A 16,338-nucleotide genomic window follows, 5' to 3' on the forward strand; every position below is an offset into this window, starting at 1 on the left:
CACCCCTCACCCCAAAGTCTATGTCCTTCGATGGTTCTGACCAGTTTGGACAGGAAGCTTTGCTGTCCCAGGAGCCAGCTGGGCTCCCTCCCGCTCATGTACACACAGGTTCCAGGGTGGATGGCGTCAAAGTGACTGCACTCCAGAGGGGGAGGTGGGGACTGAGGCCTCCTCATTTTAAAAGCAGGAGTTTCTGTAACTACCAAGATATGCTCTTTATATTTTGTAATCGGATAGTAAGGCAAGCTCAATGGGGGTCTTCCTGCTTCTGTTCATTCCCCATATTTATTTGCGTTTTCGCTTTTACATTGCAGGTAAACTAAAAGATCTTGGGAACTTGGTTCTCCGACCTTTTGGACTCTCCACAGAAAATTTTCAGATCAAACAGGATTCCTCTACTGGCTCCTACTCCATCAATTTTGTTCAAAATCCAAATAATAACAGATAGCAGAGATAACAGTAACTTTTAAAGCTGGCTAGTAAATTGTGTGCTGCTTACTGGTCGCAAGGGGAAAGGCCCTGCCAATGTTTACGTTCTAAAAGCATCTTATCTGATAGGCCATCCAGTAGACCCCACTGCACCTTTCCTTGTGTTTTATCATCAGGGTGAAGTGTACTTCCTGATGTAATGAACCTAATTTGATTTCCATTTTAAGGTGGTATCTGTGCAGCTGTTGTCCTTTGTTTTGTCCAGGAGGAGCCTGTTAAGGCTGACCTCCTGAGCCATACAAACATACAAGCCCAGACGCCAGCTCTCCTGGACCGAGCAAACCTGCTGGTCAGACTGCCCAGACATGACTGATGGGGGTCCTGCCTACTGCCCCCTCTCCCAATCACACGCACTGCCCAGGCTGCCCGGCGTGGGCTCCTGATTTCCTCTGTGGTAATAAATGCTTTCTGTGACAGTCTGAGCCTGTGGATTTTGTCCCCATGACAGCTGAAGCAGAAGGCTTCTCTGGCTCTGGGAGCAGTGTTCAGTTTATTGTTACTGGACTCCACAGATTTGCCTGAAGTCTTAGTTGCATCTTGAGGATGACCTTGAAAAAGTTGACCATTCTACTGTGTACTTGACTTCAGAAACCACCTCAAGCTTTGGCCCTCCCCAGGTTTGCACAGATGTTATAAAATCATTTTTTTGACCAAGCATCTCTCTTATTTTCAACTTAAAATAGCTTCATTCAGGAATGATATGTGAATCCCACAATAAAACATTCTTTTAGACTACAATGAACCCAGAGGTTTCAAAGGTAGGTGTTTACTTGGGTTTTTATTCATTTGTCGATGCTGGTGAAAAGCTTCCAGTTTTGCTGGTTTGTGACAAAGGCAGTGCCGTGTTTCATCTCAGAAATGAAGTACATGTATAACTCTGGCATGCAGTAGTCCCATCCCCAAGGTAAGGACTGTGCTTTGATCTCTTCTCAAAGCCCTTTAGGCTATTGCTTTGTGGATAGATAGCAGAATTATGCGCAATATTGGCTTTGATTTGCTAAGCTTATCTCCCAGATTGAAAAGAAATTCTCCATAGAATTTACTAGGGGAGAGGGAGAAAGAACATTGCTAATTTTGTTTTATTCTTTTATGGTAAATTTTCCCCAAAAGGTGTGAGAAATCCTGTGCGTGTCCTGGAAACATAAAACTGGGGGGTGCAGCATCAGTGGCAAGTGCTTCTTGCGTGGCCATGTCGGCTGGAGTCGTTCTCAGAACCCTTTCCACTCAAAAACATTTAAAGAATATTTTGGCTCGTGTGGATTATATCTGTTGATATGTATGTTAGAATTAAATGTCTTAAATATTTAGTTAATTCTTTAAAAGTAAATACATTTCATATTAACATAAATATTCCTAGAAAAATATCTTCCAAAACAAAGCACATTTTAGTAAGAGTGACATTCTACATATTTGCAAATCTCTTTAACATGAGACTTCTCATATTGTCACAGTATCACATCATGCAGTCTGGGAAATTCTGCATGCTCATGACAGAATGGTGGTGAAAAACAGATAATCCCTTAATATTACTATGAAAATGTTATGGACTATATTTTGCTTAGACTTGAGTTCAATGGCTGAGACTAAGCAAAGGTTGGGACTGAGATTCCTGAAGGACTAGCTTAACTCCAAGGAATAGGAATCTTGTTTGCCTAGAAATAGCCCTGGTGAAGACACTACCCTTCCTGCAGGGTGTAGAGGTGTTGCTTTTTAGGCCTCCCCTCCCCCTACCCTCCTGAAATCTTACGGGACGCCAAACAAGGCCCACGTTAAATGCCTCTAGTGAGTGGGCCAAGTAACGTATATGGAAAGAAATGAAGTTTGCTTAAGCCTAGAAGTTTTTATGTACCACTGTTATTTCTCTACTTCCAAAATCTGGGGGGAATGGTAGATTCAAACATTTTGAAAACATTTGACAATAGAAGAACCTTTAAACTGTTGAAAAGTAGACATTAGTGTAAGGAAGGTGGCCTGTTTGCCTACTGTTGCTCAAGTATGATTTAAAGTTCAGTGATGCCTTCCTCCAACCAAAACAAGTATGCCAAAATTTACTTTTAAGGTGATCACACTGTGACATTGTATGTATTCTTATTCCAATGCTGTTGCAATGGATCAAAATAATTTTGGATCTCCTTCTAGAGTGTTTTTGAAGGCTCAAAGACATGTTTTGTTTTAACCTATGAATAGACCAAGAGCTCCTAGAAGGTAAGGGCCATATTTACATTCAAAATAGCACTGCTGCTCTACTAGAAACTTAGTAAATTAGTGTGAAAGGACATTGCTCAGTAAGTGGTCTATGCGAACTATCACTACCCGAGTGTTCAGATCCTGTGCTCTTTATTCAGTACCTGTTTTAAAATGTCTCCTTTGCTGCTAACCAATGTTATCTCAAGATAAGTAGCAACTAGTTATTATCAAAATTTTAAGATCCAGCAAGTGATTCAAATGTCAGCTTAGGTTTATGTGCTACTTGTCACCTCCCAGAGAATGTGGTGGGAGGCAGTGAAAGACAACCTGTGGTCTTCACCTCATCAGGGCCGAGTTCAGTTTCTGCAGTGTTTTTTGTTTGCATAGGTGTGCAGTTCTGACCACTTTGGAGGGCTCAGCTAGGATTTCTCAATAGTGAATTTAGTAGTCGCAGCTTAACTTGTATGCATGCATACGAGCAAAACCAATGGACGGTAGTGGGGGTGAGGGCTTGGGTTTGGGAGTGGCTGGGGAGAGATCAATGGGGGGGGAAAAGGAGCCTCATGTAATACTTTAAACAATAAAGAATTTTTTTTAAAAAGTAGGTTTGTAAAGAAAGCCCCTTAAAATCAAGTGAGCCCATCCTGTGTAGCCATGTAGAATGTCCTCAGATATTGAATGTTCAAACTGGTTTGTAAGCATGTCTTCTGATTTTTAAATTTTGAATTTTGCATCTTAGATATTTGTAAGGACTTGTCTTGAGACTTTCAGAAATCCCCAATTTGTCCTCTAGTGTCAGCTTCCCCACTTTCTCCTAGATCACATTTACATTGAATCTCATATCCTCTATGTCTGCACTGTCTCTTAATCACCTCTCCAACTTTCACACGAGCAGCTTTTCCATCCACTGGAGCCTCTGTAGGCTTACCCGGGAAACTGGGACTGTTACTACAAATTCACACCAGCTGGTGGTTTCTGTAGTTGTCTTCACATCTTGGGTCCGAAATTCTATTCTTGAAATCCAGCCTCTTTCTAGAACCAACTTTCTGCATGTTTCCCTTCCATCACAAGCAATGCATCTGGGTTATTTCTATCCTCTTGCTCCATGGCCCCCACCCCCCAATATCCTATGGTTTTACGAGTTGTTGTACTTATAGGAATAGACTGTCTCACTGGGTGAGGATATGGAGTGGCCGAACCTACTAGCTAATGACGTGAACATCACGGCCCTGGGCCCACATCTGAGCTTCAGTAAAATGACAAGCCCTCACACTTTGGACCTTCAGATTGCTCAGGTATTGTCAAAGTCACAAGTTTTTGTTTAACTCGTAAATGCCAAGTGTATTTCTAATATTTTGCGTAGTTGAAGTAGGGCACAGCTCCCAGGAAATGTTGTTGGGCCTGAGGAGTATTTGTGGTGTGCCTCTGGTCTCCGAGCTGACCTCTAGACGACTGCTGAACAGCTTCAAACAGATCATAAGCTAAAATCCAGACACATTCAGGAAGAGCAGACCTGGACTTTTTTTAGTGCATTTTACTACTTGATTAGATTCCCAGGGGAACAGGCAGCAGGTGTTAAATGTAAACCTGACTAAAGATGTCTCAGCTCTGATCCCCCAGGTAAGCACATCTGTAAATCTTGTCCTTTATAAACTGGTTTAGCAAAACTTCCTGTTACCTTAAGCTTGCCCTTGAAATAAAGGGCAGGCCTAGAGCTGCAGCAGTCTCGTGGGTGCAGCCTGTGAACCTGCAGCCAAGGTGGCTGCCGTTCATGTTGTCTTCTGTGACCACTTCCCGCTCACCTCCCTAACTCACCCCTCCCTGACTTCTCTAATATGCCTATCGGTCTGTTGTGTACTTGGTACATATCTGCCACCTTAGGAAAACCTCCTTGGAGCAATTGAAGCAACTTATCTTTCAGGCTGCCCCCTCTGCACCACGCAAGTCACAGGCTGTCCTGTCATCTGGATCCTTTAAAAAAGGAAATGTGTGCACGTTCTACCAGAAGTGACTGGAAAACCTGTTCCTTCAGGGAACTGCACAATTAAAGCTGTACAGAGGAGGACGCGATCATTCCCAGTCACTTCCTGTATCAGGTGAGAGCTGCCCTGAGCCTACACTAGACTGAGAATAGGAAATGGATGACTTGCTCCTAGCCAGCCAAAGTGGTGTGGTAAAAAATAACCACAGAGCATAAGAATAACTGCCCCTTCAAGGGGCAAACTAGTTATAAAACTAGGTTATGAAAACTAGTGACTAGTCTGCTGTCATATTTCAAAGCATCAGAAATTTCAGTCTTCCTGGCTACAAGCTGGTTGAGGCTAGGGATGGGTTCATGGGCTTTGTTATACTGCTGTACCTCTACAAATGTTTGAAATATTCCACAACAAAAATACTCAGTTTTCTTCACATTTTCCAACCCTCTGGCGTCCACCATCTAGGAATAGGTTCCATCACACAGGTTCTGTCAGCCAGAACTAGAAGTAGGACGCCCCTTCTTTTTCCTTTCACTCAAGGGGAAACTGGAAGCTCACATTTTCTTTCCCCTGAGCTAAAAGCAGGGCTTGCTGTCCCACTGCCAAGGAAGCCCATAGCTAACGATTTGTGGCCGTGACTCAGTCCCAGCTACTAGTTTCTGGCTTGCTGAAAAACATGGCCTCTCTCAATGGGAACTCCTATCGGGCACTGGGGCTGCTAAGCTCAGGTATCACGACAGATGAAGACAAGACTTGTAGGGATGATTTGATGGTCCCAAAATAGAATGCTATTTGCCTCGCAAAGTCAACTGGAAGGAAAGGTCTGACAACTTGCTAGGGCTGTGTAACACTTGGACTGGATTCTGCCATTGGCGGAGTTGGCATCACAGGCTGGAGCTACAGCTTCAGCTTCTGCTGCAAAAGCTTTTCCAGCCCGTCTTCTACAGACTTTAAAGCAGCTGCATTTAAACGTGAGGGATTGCCCGTCACTGCCTTCTGTAAGGTGGTCTGTCTTTCTGAAGGCCAACTATGCTCTTCTGGGGCCGGACACATTAGTCTCCCTCCACCTCTTCATGCTGCTGATCCAGTTCATCTTCAGAGCCCAGGTTTCTGCTTTGACTTAGGATCCACATGAGTTAGGGCTGAGCTTAGAATTCAAAAACACAAGATTGTAGAACATTTTGCTCAAGGAAAGATTCCCTTGTCTCCCATGTTTTGGGCCTTGGCTAAGTAGAAACTGAAGGGCTTGAGTGAGACACTTCTTTTCCACACCCCATTCTGGCCAGTGCGGCCAGGCCTGGTTCTTCTGTCAGGAAGATCTCAGAACTAAGATTAGAACCCATGTCATCTTTCTCTTAATATCACCAATGTTAGAAGCTTCTTCTCACGTGCCTCACGAGGGAATAATGAAAGGGCTAACCCAGAAGTGTTCTTAAGGACAATGACCTAGCCTCTGTGTTTGGCCAGCTCTTCCTTCCTCTGGCACAGTATTCCCGAGTTGTATCTTCTTTCAGTCCAGGTTCATTACCTTCTTGATATCTAAGCAAAGGAGTTGTTAGGCCATGAAATTTCATTGTGAATAAGCAGAGATTTGGCAAGACACTCATCACTAGAGAAAAGTATGCTTTAAAAACACAGCATGCTCTATTTGAGGACTGAGGGAGGCATCATTACTTGAAAGAGAAAAATGAACTATAAAAGCAGTAAAACAGCTTCTAGCCACAGTGCATATTTGCAGTGGCATGCCCAGGGAGGTGCTGATACAGTCCACACATGATTCCTGGGCACGAATATGAACTTACATTTTCTTATCTGAAGACAGCACCAGAAGATCCTAAGTGTATCCATGGGTTGCATCCCTCATTCCCTGTATCTTGTAGGAGTTGTGTCTGTAAACATACTGGCACACGTCATGACACCATTAGGTGGATACCATGGTATGGAGGTAGGAGGAAGAGATCTCGTGTAGGCCTTGCAGATACTGAGCTCATGGCTTATTTACCGTCCCGGGTTCTCTCTAGCTCTCTTATCATTAGTGAGAAACTTGAGGAAGAAAAGATATTACCAGATTCCAGTGGTCTCCTTTCTATACTCATTTAGATAAGCTGAAATGGGAGAATGTTTGCAATTAAAGACTCCATGTATACTCTGGAAAAACTGGCAGCCTTCCAAAGGATTGCTTTACACAAGTGGAAAAACACACACTGACCTGAGTTTTTGGGTCAGTGCTGAAAAACTTCAATTGTCTGGTAAGTTTTAAGAGGCTACTTTTTCCCTTACAGCTGAGTGTTTCTGATCAAAGACTTGACCTCACTTTCACATTGGATGTGCTGGGCTTTTAAAGAAGCAACCAATTATCCATAAGGGCAGCACTCCTTTAAAAAAACAACCAACCCACCAGTAGATACTTGTTTCCATCATTCACATTCCTCCAGGCTTAGACATAAAGAAGTCCCATAAAATCCCTCCAGTGATGAAGAACTTACAGGTTCTCCTAAGGAAGCAATGCTACTTAAAACAGCTCCTTAAAGGACACCTAGTGGTTGAATTTCAATAGTGAGAAAAAAATAACCTTTAAAACCTAACTCCTAGAAAGTAAATAGTTTATAAATAATTAAATTTTTAAAAATATCAAGACTTTATTGGATGTTACACAACATTCTTTTAACATTTATGTCTCAGCATACTTTAGATGAGAAACAAATTTGTCATTCAAGTCTACAAAATGAAATAGGCTTCTGAAGATTTGAAATACAAAGGTAGCATGAAGCATAGCTTAAATATTAAGCAACTAAAGCAATGAAAGTGAAATAGCAACATGGTATGTCCTAGATTTTAAATACCACCAAGTTTCTTTTTTTTTTTTTAATGAAAATCTGGTTTATAACAAAACACCTTTTGAGAATTTATCATGAGAAAAAAATAGATCTTTAAAGCCTGATCTCAATTTTTTTTGCCTTTTATCATTTCCATCACTCTGCACAAATAATGCTAAAGCTTACTTAAAACTCTTGATTATACAACTCACATGGCAGTTGTTGTCTGGTTCTTGAAGGGAGTCTGGAAGGTACTGCTGGTGGTAATACAGCTAAAGACAAGATGGGCAGAGAGTCTGGTGCCACTGCGGCCTGTAATCTTTGACTCCCTGCTGGCGTAGTTCCTGAGCTTTTTCAGATTTCATCATATGTATAATGACTTCATGATAAATACTTTTCCAAAAAGACAATTTTAGAATGCAATCACAACTTTTAATTACTTACAGTGTAATTAGGATTTGCATTACTCACAGAAACAAGAGTGCCTACCTTTTCTTCTTCGAGTTGTGAAACAAGTCCTTAGTCAGGTATATTAAATGTTCTAAAACTCCCCCCAGAACCTTTTATTAATCCTGAGTATGGAGTTTAGTAATTCTAAACCTATACAGTAAGATTATGGAAAGTTTGAACACTTAAGCCAAATGCTCGGTTATGTTGCTTTAAATGAATTGTTTTTTGGCTTTTTCTTGTTTTTTAAGTAATCAATAAGGATTATCTTTCTGGTTTAAAAAATAAATTGGTATTGCCACTAAAAAACTTCAGTTTTTATTATTATTGAAAGTACGGCACCATCAAATATAAAATACCTTAAAAATGTAGCACTAACAGGTCAATCTGGTTATCTCCGCTCATTAAAAAAGAAAAATTAAGGTTTCTTTTTATATGTATTTTCCAAAGATAAGAATTCATGAAAAGCCTGACACCATCTTTTCTGGGTCTGTTTCTGCTGCTAGCTCCCCAGGGATAAGCCCCACCTGACACCTGTAAGCATTTCTTGCACTTACACAGAAGGAGGAGCTCTGGGGGGGGGGGAGAGCCACATCAGAATTCAGACTTTTCACCTTCTGGGATCTAAATAAAATCAGTAATGATAGGAAGAGTAAACGCCTTTTCAGCTCAGTAGATTTCAGAACTAGCTCTCAGAGTATACATCACTCTGAGATCAACACTAGCCTATCTACTCTGACTCAGAATTTAGAAGTTAAGAATGGGATTATGAAAATGTGCACAAAATGTTAAATACTTGTGGCAAATAAATACATCTTAATATGTATTAAGGTAACACAGCCCTGCTTTATCAAAGAAAGAAACGTCCAAATTTTCGGGGTGAGGGTACCTTGCCATCCTTTTAGGATGATGTTAAATCTTTCCTGTCGTTTCCAGGGGCACCCTGAAGGGAAACACTGGCCTCAGCATATGTGACCACTGGTTTCACAGGCGAGTCATTTTAGAAATACCCTTGCTCATATCTGAACTGAGTAACATAAACCTTGGAGAAAGAACAAAGTTTTAGTATGAAAGATAATTCAACATTTCTGCCATCATCCCATGCCTTTTAGGTCTGTCCAAACTCCTGATAAGAACTTCACAATCAAAAGAAGTTACTGTCTTCGCACATAAAATGAGTTCTTGTGTGCGTATTTCACATCACCTTTCTCCTCAACTCATGCATAATTTATTGCAAAAGTTTGTTTTAGAAAACATTCCCCCTAATACCTTTTCTTCGGTTTAATATAGCACAATTTACAGGTGCCCTTTAGAGACTGTTGGTTTTAACCACTGCCTGAACATTTACTTCTTAGTGCAGCTTTAAAAATCTGAGTCTCCAATTTCATTCAATCCTGGTGCTCTGGTGTTCTCTGTCATTGTGGTACAGGTCCATGAAACCAGCAGCCTGCTAATGTCTTTGTGCTGAAATATAGTAGAGAAAAGGAAGAAAATGTAGTTAAGCACAAGTAATTATATGAGAAAAGTGATGTCCTTGTTTAATTAAGTCCTATATAGATTGTGAGATCACAACTGATTTTTTTCTTTTAAATCAGTTAAACTTGACCAATTTTTTGGAGAAAACAACTTACTGCCACTCTAAACCAGCAGAAGCATTCGTGTTCTTTCCAACAAATAAATGGTTGTCATCTTCACATTATCAATCTGCACTTGAGAATTTCTAAAGAAGGAACTGTAGCTTTGTTCTTTACCCTGCCATTCACAGGTTCCAACACGAAGCGTTGGGAGCCAGCTTAGCTGCTGTGCACTGCTGTGAAGCACCAGCAGCCTGGCTTTAGCACAGGCTACCTACAGACTTTAGAAGCATGTATATACAAAACCCGGCTATGTCAAAATCCACTGCAGATCACTGTCCACACATGTGCAAAGCGCAAAAAAAGAGGGTGGGGGGTGACTCCCCAGAGGTAGACGCGAGCATCAGAGACATCAAGAGCACCATTTTGTCCTAGAAGACAACTTGTGCACACTGGTTAGACTGACCAGTCCTACAAAAAGCAGGACTCTGAACAGAACATTGGAAAGGACAAGGCTTATGAAAATTACTACCCAATACCGTGACCAGAATGCCTAACATTCCAACCTGCCTTTAATAGCAAAAGTGGGGAAAACCCCCACTGAAATCCTCTACAATCCCCAGTATCAATAAGAGTTTGACTTCCAAAAGAGGTGATCTGTGGAGAGAACAATGAGTTTTTTGGTCAAATGTATTTTAAACCAAAGACGTGGTATTTTCAGTGGAATAGCGGACAAAACAAATACAGAATGCAAAAAGAAAAGGAAAATCCCCATTCTTCCCAATATTTAACTTCCAAACATTTCACAGTACGCGCCTTTCCCACTCTTTACTAGAACTCTTTTTCTATGTTAATTTCCAACGGTTGCCATGCTTCATTCACTTACTGGATCAAAGCCTATAAATAAATTCCACAGGGCATTCTATCTTCCTAAGCAATGAAAAATTACTTCTAGCCATAAACACAGCATACAACAGAGTGGAAGGTGAGTGTACTCCTTGTTTCTGAAGAAACAGAATGATTAGCACTTAAAATTTCACATTCAGCTAAGAGCAGTGTTTATTTTCTAAAACTAAGATATTAGTTTAATATTAGTATAATTACTAATATAATACTAATAAGTATTTAGAATTATACTAATATAATACTCAGAACTTTGGTAGCAAATATCCTTTTTATATGTTTAAGAAGAAAAATAGTAACTAGCCAATCCCATGTACATTTCCATTTCCTATTTACAACTGTCAATAGTTGGCTTCATTCTCAGTGAGGCCTATTCAAGTCGGCAGGAAAGTCAAGGATTGTAGCAGATCTTACTATTCATATGAGGTGCAAAAAAAAACCAAAGACACTATTCCCTCAAGAGATCATTTTAAGGGTAGCTGCCACCCCTATACAGGTAAGAGTTCATAATTTCCCAACCTCAACCTCTGATCCAAAATGTGCCATTCTACCCAGCTTGCAAATTACAGCTCATGCAGTGATACAGCCCAATGAATAGCCTTTATTCAGGAAAACAAAAAAAAAAAATCACAAATTCAAAAGCAGCATAACGGATTCCCTAAACCTTTCCTCCTGTTTAAGAGCCCAAAATAAGCCTTTCAGGCATTATCCAAGGTTTTCATAAATGTGCTTAGATTACAACTACATTGCCACACTCTTGCCACCCACTGAGTTGTAAATGATAGTTTTGAGATTAACTAAGAATATATATGAATATATATATATATTCTTATATATACATTAAGAAGAAATGACTACGAAGTTAAAGTAATGAATAAAAGTGACAAAGAAAGGTTGAAATAGTGAAAAGATAAAGGAATCCACTATTTGACCATCCAGGGAGGCTCGGTTGCTATTTGGCATAATTCTACAATCTGACACCCAACTTCTACCACCATAGGAAAAATTCCTCTCAATTCCTGGAAGCTCGAAGGAGGCTGGCTCTACTTTTTAGCACAGCAGGTAATACGAAATGACAAGTTATTTTGACTCATTAAAGCAATCACCTACATAAGGGATATGCAGCTACCAATGAAGGCTAAGGAAAAAGAACTAATGAATCCTTTAACATCTAGCCTCATCTACTTTGGAAATGATCAAGTGATGACATGGTGCCCTCTTCACTCTGTGGCAGGGCTGAACACAGACAGACCTGCCCGTCTCACTGTTAACGTCAATGCTCCCAGTCTGAATCCACAGTGGTCTGTCAGACACTGTAAGGGAGCAGCAGGATTCGTCACTGTCTGATGTAATAGCTGCCATTTGTTGAGACCTATGGTAGAAAAAACCAAGTTAACAAAAGTAGAGAAGTCATTTGAGTTCTTTTTTTAATCCATTTTTTAAAAATTTAAAAATGTGACCAAAATTCAGTTGAATTTTCATAATGAATTTATTCTACATAACTTAATGGCTTCACAAAATGTGAAGCTTTGGTTCTAAACCAAGGAAAACTGACGAGGTGTGTACACAACAGCCTTAGCCAGGCGAGGGCACTCTCCGGCCCAAGTCAATTCAGCAGCAAACTGCCTTCAGGTACACCATGATGCTGCTCTCCAATGCTAACTAGCATTTAATGTTCCTGACAAAAATTTTACTAGCCTAGTATTGAAATAGTCCTGATCTTAGCATTCAACAAGGACTGGAGTCTCCATCCCTTCCACATTACATTAATGAGATTCTGTTTTGCAGAATGACCAAAACGTGCCTAAATCCCTTTCTCCTTTAACGCCAATGACCATTTGTGCATACTATTCAGGGACCGGAATCAATGACTCAGTATCTGCTTAAAACAAGTTTAACAAGATAAGCTTTCTCAGGCATTCAGAACAGAGACTTCAAATACTAAGAATTCAAATAAAAAATTGCTATTTCAAGCCTTATTTTTTTTTTAACATATTTGCTTGTCTGCTTAATTCCCTACTTTAAGTATTAACAGATCATCTGTCAAATCACTATAGTTAACTCTGGGGTCATTGAGTTAGAGAATGTTTGGTCCTTATAATATTTTTTAAATGCTAAGTTAAACCAGAAGCATATCAAAACTTTTAAAAAGGCTTTTCTGACATTGAAAAAGATAAATTTTATACACCTGATCTATAAACATAATTCTGAATTTTAATGAAGAACAATTTCCTTAAATGAGCTTAACAATGAGATTATTTACCCTTTTGTTCACAGGAAAACTTAAATATACTACTATAGCCCAACAGCAGTCACACCAAGAAGAAAAGGAATCTGAATGCACAAGAGAATTTCTTTCCAACCTCTCCCTCCATAAGTAACACCTTTTAGGTCTGAACAATCATTCTAAAGAACCTACTTTTCCATTCTAGGCAAAAGTCAAGAATCTGCATCAAAGAATGACCATCCTTTCCTGTGCATTGCTTCCAAACACCCCCGGCCCCCGCGCGCGCGCGCGCGCACACACACACACACAAAGGCTTTTGTGCGAATGTTCAAGTTTTCCTTTCCTCAGTGCTTTTGGGGTCTCAAGGTTCTTTAGATATTGACCACACCTACAAGATCCATTAGGAAAAGCCAGGGAGCCCTGACTGTGATACAGTAAATGGAGGGACACCCTCCTGAAAGCCATTTCAGTGGAATTACTTATTTTGTTCATTGAGTCAAAGCTTACATGCAACAATGTAAGGCAACAGTTCCTGGGAGGCAGCAGAGATGTAAAAGGACAACTCAGAACAGGGTAAGTAAACACTCAGTCTCCTTTCTGGAGTGCATGAAAGAAGGAAGCAGAGGAGGTCACACTCTTAGAGCAAAGCCCAGAATGAAAAACTAAAGAAAACTAAAGAATTAAGATTACATATATGCACCTATCATCTTGCTGAACTCTCAACATGAATTTATTTTCTCTTAATATAATGTAGTATGCTGCAACAAGAACAAACAGGTAAAAGCATCAACACAATAAGACATTCTGGCTTCTAGCCTTAGTATTTTTCTAACCAGAACATTAGCGGTCACACCTAGATGTGCTACTCCCAGCCAGATTTCCTGCTAAAAGCTAAACTGTGAAGGAAAATCAGTTTTGTAATCAGCATCTCAAAAATGAGCCATGAGTAAAAAACGACTACACTCTGGAGAATGTGGTGGCCACAGATCAAGACTTTGGAATGTGAAGTATTTCCCTCCTAGAAAGGGGAAACAGCTCCTACTCAATCATACCAATAGCAATAAAAAATGAGGGGGGGAAAATGAGAGAAAACGTTCAAATTAATGTCCACTTTTCACCATTCCACAAAATATTAACCCTTTGCACTCGCTTGCTTTTTTCTCGATTCCTTTATTCTATTCGGGATTTAATTTTTTAAATACCCCAGATTTTACAAAGCGCGGCAGTAGAATAAAAAACTGGAATTTCTTTTCATACAAACTTATTTAATGTAAGAAAAGCCCAAATAAAGGAGAGATGAAGGGAGGGAAGGGATGGGCTACCGATGCTAACCGTGTCGAGTCACACTCGACATCCGAGTGCAAAAGGTTAAAATGAAACACCAGGGTCCCAGGGGAACGCAGCATCTGTGCAAATCAACTAGTTTACACTACCCAGAGCCGACGAGGGTAGCTTTGTGGTTCTAATACTTTTGGAAAACTCTCCTAGGAGGACTTCTACTGCGCTGAGCCCCACCTGCTCACTCAAGCCTCTCTGAGAGGATGTGGGAAATGCTAGGCTTCTGAAATGGTGACTAGTCCTTAGTACACATCAGTGTCTGAACAAGAATCCCTCTTCCTCACTCACAAGTAGACTATCATCTCTGCTATGACAGGCCCTGTGCTTGGCATAAAAGAGGAGAAAACCACAAGTAATAGACTTTTGGGATTTATGTGATCCGTAAATGAATGGGGCAAGCGTTGAAATGTTAATGCACTTCTCCCTTCACCGTAAGTCCCATGACCTCCAACCCAGCTGCCCTCCACATGCCTGCTGGAAATAATTCATACCTATATATAGATATTTGTGGATGATTACACTTTGATTATTGTTATTTTCATATAATGTTGCTATAACATTTTTTTCATTTATATTCAGTATATTGCAGGATATCAAAAGCTACCCGAGCTCTGGCTGGTGTTTCTCAGTGGTTAGTGTCAGCCCAAGCACCAAAGGGTCTCAGGTTCAATTCTCAGTCAAGGGCAATTACCTGGGTTGCAGGTTTGAACCCTGCCCCAGTCGGGGTGCGTGCAGGAGGCAAACTAATCAATGCGTTTCTCACATGTGATTTTTCTTTCTCCCCCTTCCTCCCTCCCTTTTGCTCTCTCTAAAAATCAATGGAAAGAATATTTCCATTTGAGGATTAACAAAAAACAAACTACCTGAAAGAAATTTCTATCCCATGCACAGTAAGTGGTGATTGTGGTAATGATAGCAAGTATTTATATAGGTCTTCTACCAGGCACTTTATTGGTTTAATGAGGAATTACATTATGAGGAAGTACTATTATTTTCCCTGTTTCACAGACAATGACATTGAGTACCCTGCCTAAGATTACACAGCTTGTGACAGACCCAAGGCAGCCTTTGCATCTAGGAAATCTGGCTCAAGAGACTGTACTTTCAGCTGTGTGCCTGGAAAGTGGATAAGATTGCCTTTAATCAATAAAAGCCTGATGTCAAGCACTACCGGCGCCAAAATGTTAATGAATGCTCAGACTCACCTGCATCAGTCAAGTTATACGCTCATAACTATCCATTTCCATCTTTTACACTCACAGGATGACCCTCACATTTCTACAACACATTCTCCCCAAGCAAGCAACAGTCCTCTGTATTTTACTGGGAGGGGCACTGAGAGGGATTGTTCCTTCTGGACTTGTTCAAAAGCTTTTAGGTGAACCTCTGTGTTGGAGGGAACTGAGGGACATAGGATTACAAAATTATCTTAAATATTCTTTTTAAAAAGCCCTGGCTAAAGCTTGATATGCATTATAATTACAAGTTTTTTAGTTTGTGTAAAAAGGGGAGAAAGTGCTAACAGCCTAACACTTTAGCTATGGAATGTTTGGTTTTCCTTCTAAATACTGACTACAGGATAGAAAAAAAATGTTAAGTTTTAAATCATGATTTCTGGTTAAGACTCAGATATCTAAGGCAATAAAAGGAGGTCAACCGTCTCATTCTTATGATACAAAGAAAATTGAAAAAATAATTAATTAATGTTTAAACCAAGTTTTTAAGACCAGGCATTTTTAAACTAGCCTGTTATCAACATCAGTTAAAAAAAAAATTTTATAAGCAGGTGTCCAACAGAATAAGGCCTATAAGTTAGACAACATATATTACAAACATCTCATTCAGTTGGAAAATGAGAATTTTAACTCACAAATTCAGTATTTTGATAAATCCTGATACCATTTGAGTCTATAGTTTCTTCTTTTACTTTAAAACACCTCCCTGAAGCCAATCTTTAATTTGTGCCAGAACACAGGAATCTATAAGAAAAAAATTCGTTTGGCCATTAGTTTTTTCAGAGATTAATTAGATGCATGAAAATTTTATTCAATTCATCCCAAGATGGACTTAAAGATACAATGTAAAAATTAGTGTTTCCTACCAAAGTGTGGTACACAAGATCTTAGAATTGTGTTCTAATTCTCTACCTGTGTCAAGCACGTTTGTTTTCCATTAGCTGTACTGACACACAAAAAATGAAAAGTGCACAAATTTGAAAATATGAGGCAATTGTGATGGTATGTAAATTAAGTTTTGGAAACTAATGTAATTAACAAATCGTTTCCATATTCATAAACGTGTCCAAGTCCAGCCAATGTGGCTCAGTGGTCGAGCATCGACCTATGCACCAGGAGGTCATGGTTCAATTCCCGGTCAGGGCA

At 40.0% G+C, this 16,338-nt stretch overlaps 2 protein-coding genes across 8 annotated transcripts in view; one reads left to right on the top strand and one right to left on the bottom strand.

Annotated features, from left to right (window-relative positions):
- The window catches only part of TTC1 (tetratricopeptide repeat domain 1), a 33,105-nt gene extending 32,197 nt beyond the window's left edge, over nucleotides 1-908 (top strand). For both annotated transcript variants that reach the window (XM_079770028.1, XM_079770029.1), the window contains one exon: nucleotides 315-908. In XM_079770028.1, coding sequence (XP_079626154.1) covers nucleotides 315-448 — 134 coding nt within the window. In that variant the 3' untranslated portion in view covers nucleotides 449-908. The remainder of the gene's footprint in view (nucleotides 1-314) is intronic.
- The window catches only part of PWWP2A (PWWP domain containing 2A), a 44,633-nt gene that overhangs the window by 4,174 nt on the left and 24,121 nt on the right, over nucleotides 1-16,338 (bottom strand). For 2 of the 6 annotated variants that reach the window (XM_079770017.1, XM_079770013.1), the window contains exon 3: nucleotides 1,052-9,379. In XM_079770017.1, the coding sequence (XP_079626143.1) occupies nucleotides 9,366-9,379 (14 nt within the window). In that variant the 3' untranslated portion in view covers nucleotides 1,052-9,365. The other 4 variants (XM_079770016.1, XR_013813480.1, XM_079770015.1 and 1 more) reach the window with 4 other exon arrangements.

The sequence above is a fragment of the Cnephaeus nilssonii genome, assembly GCF_951640355.1.
Source record: "Cnephaeus nilssonii genome assembly, chromosome: 5".
In the NCBI taxonomy this organism is placed as follows: Eukaryota; Metazoa; Chordata; class Mammalia; order Chiroptera; family Vespertilionidae; genus Cnephaeus; species Cnephaeus nilssonii.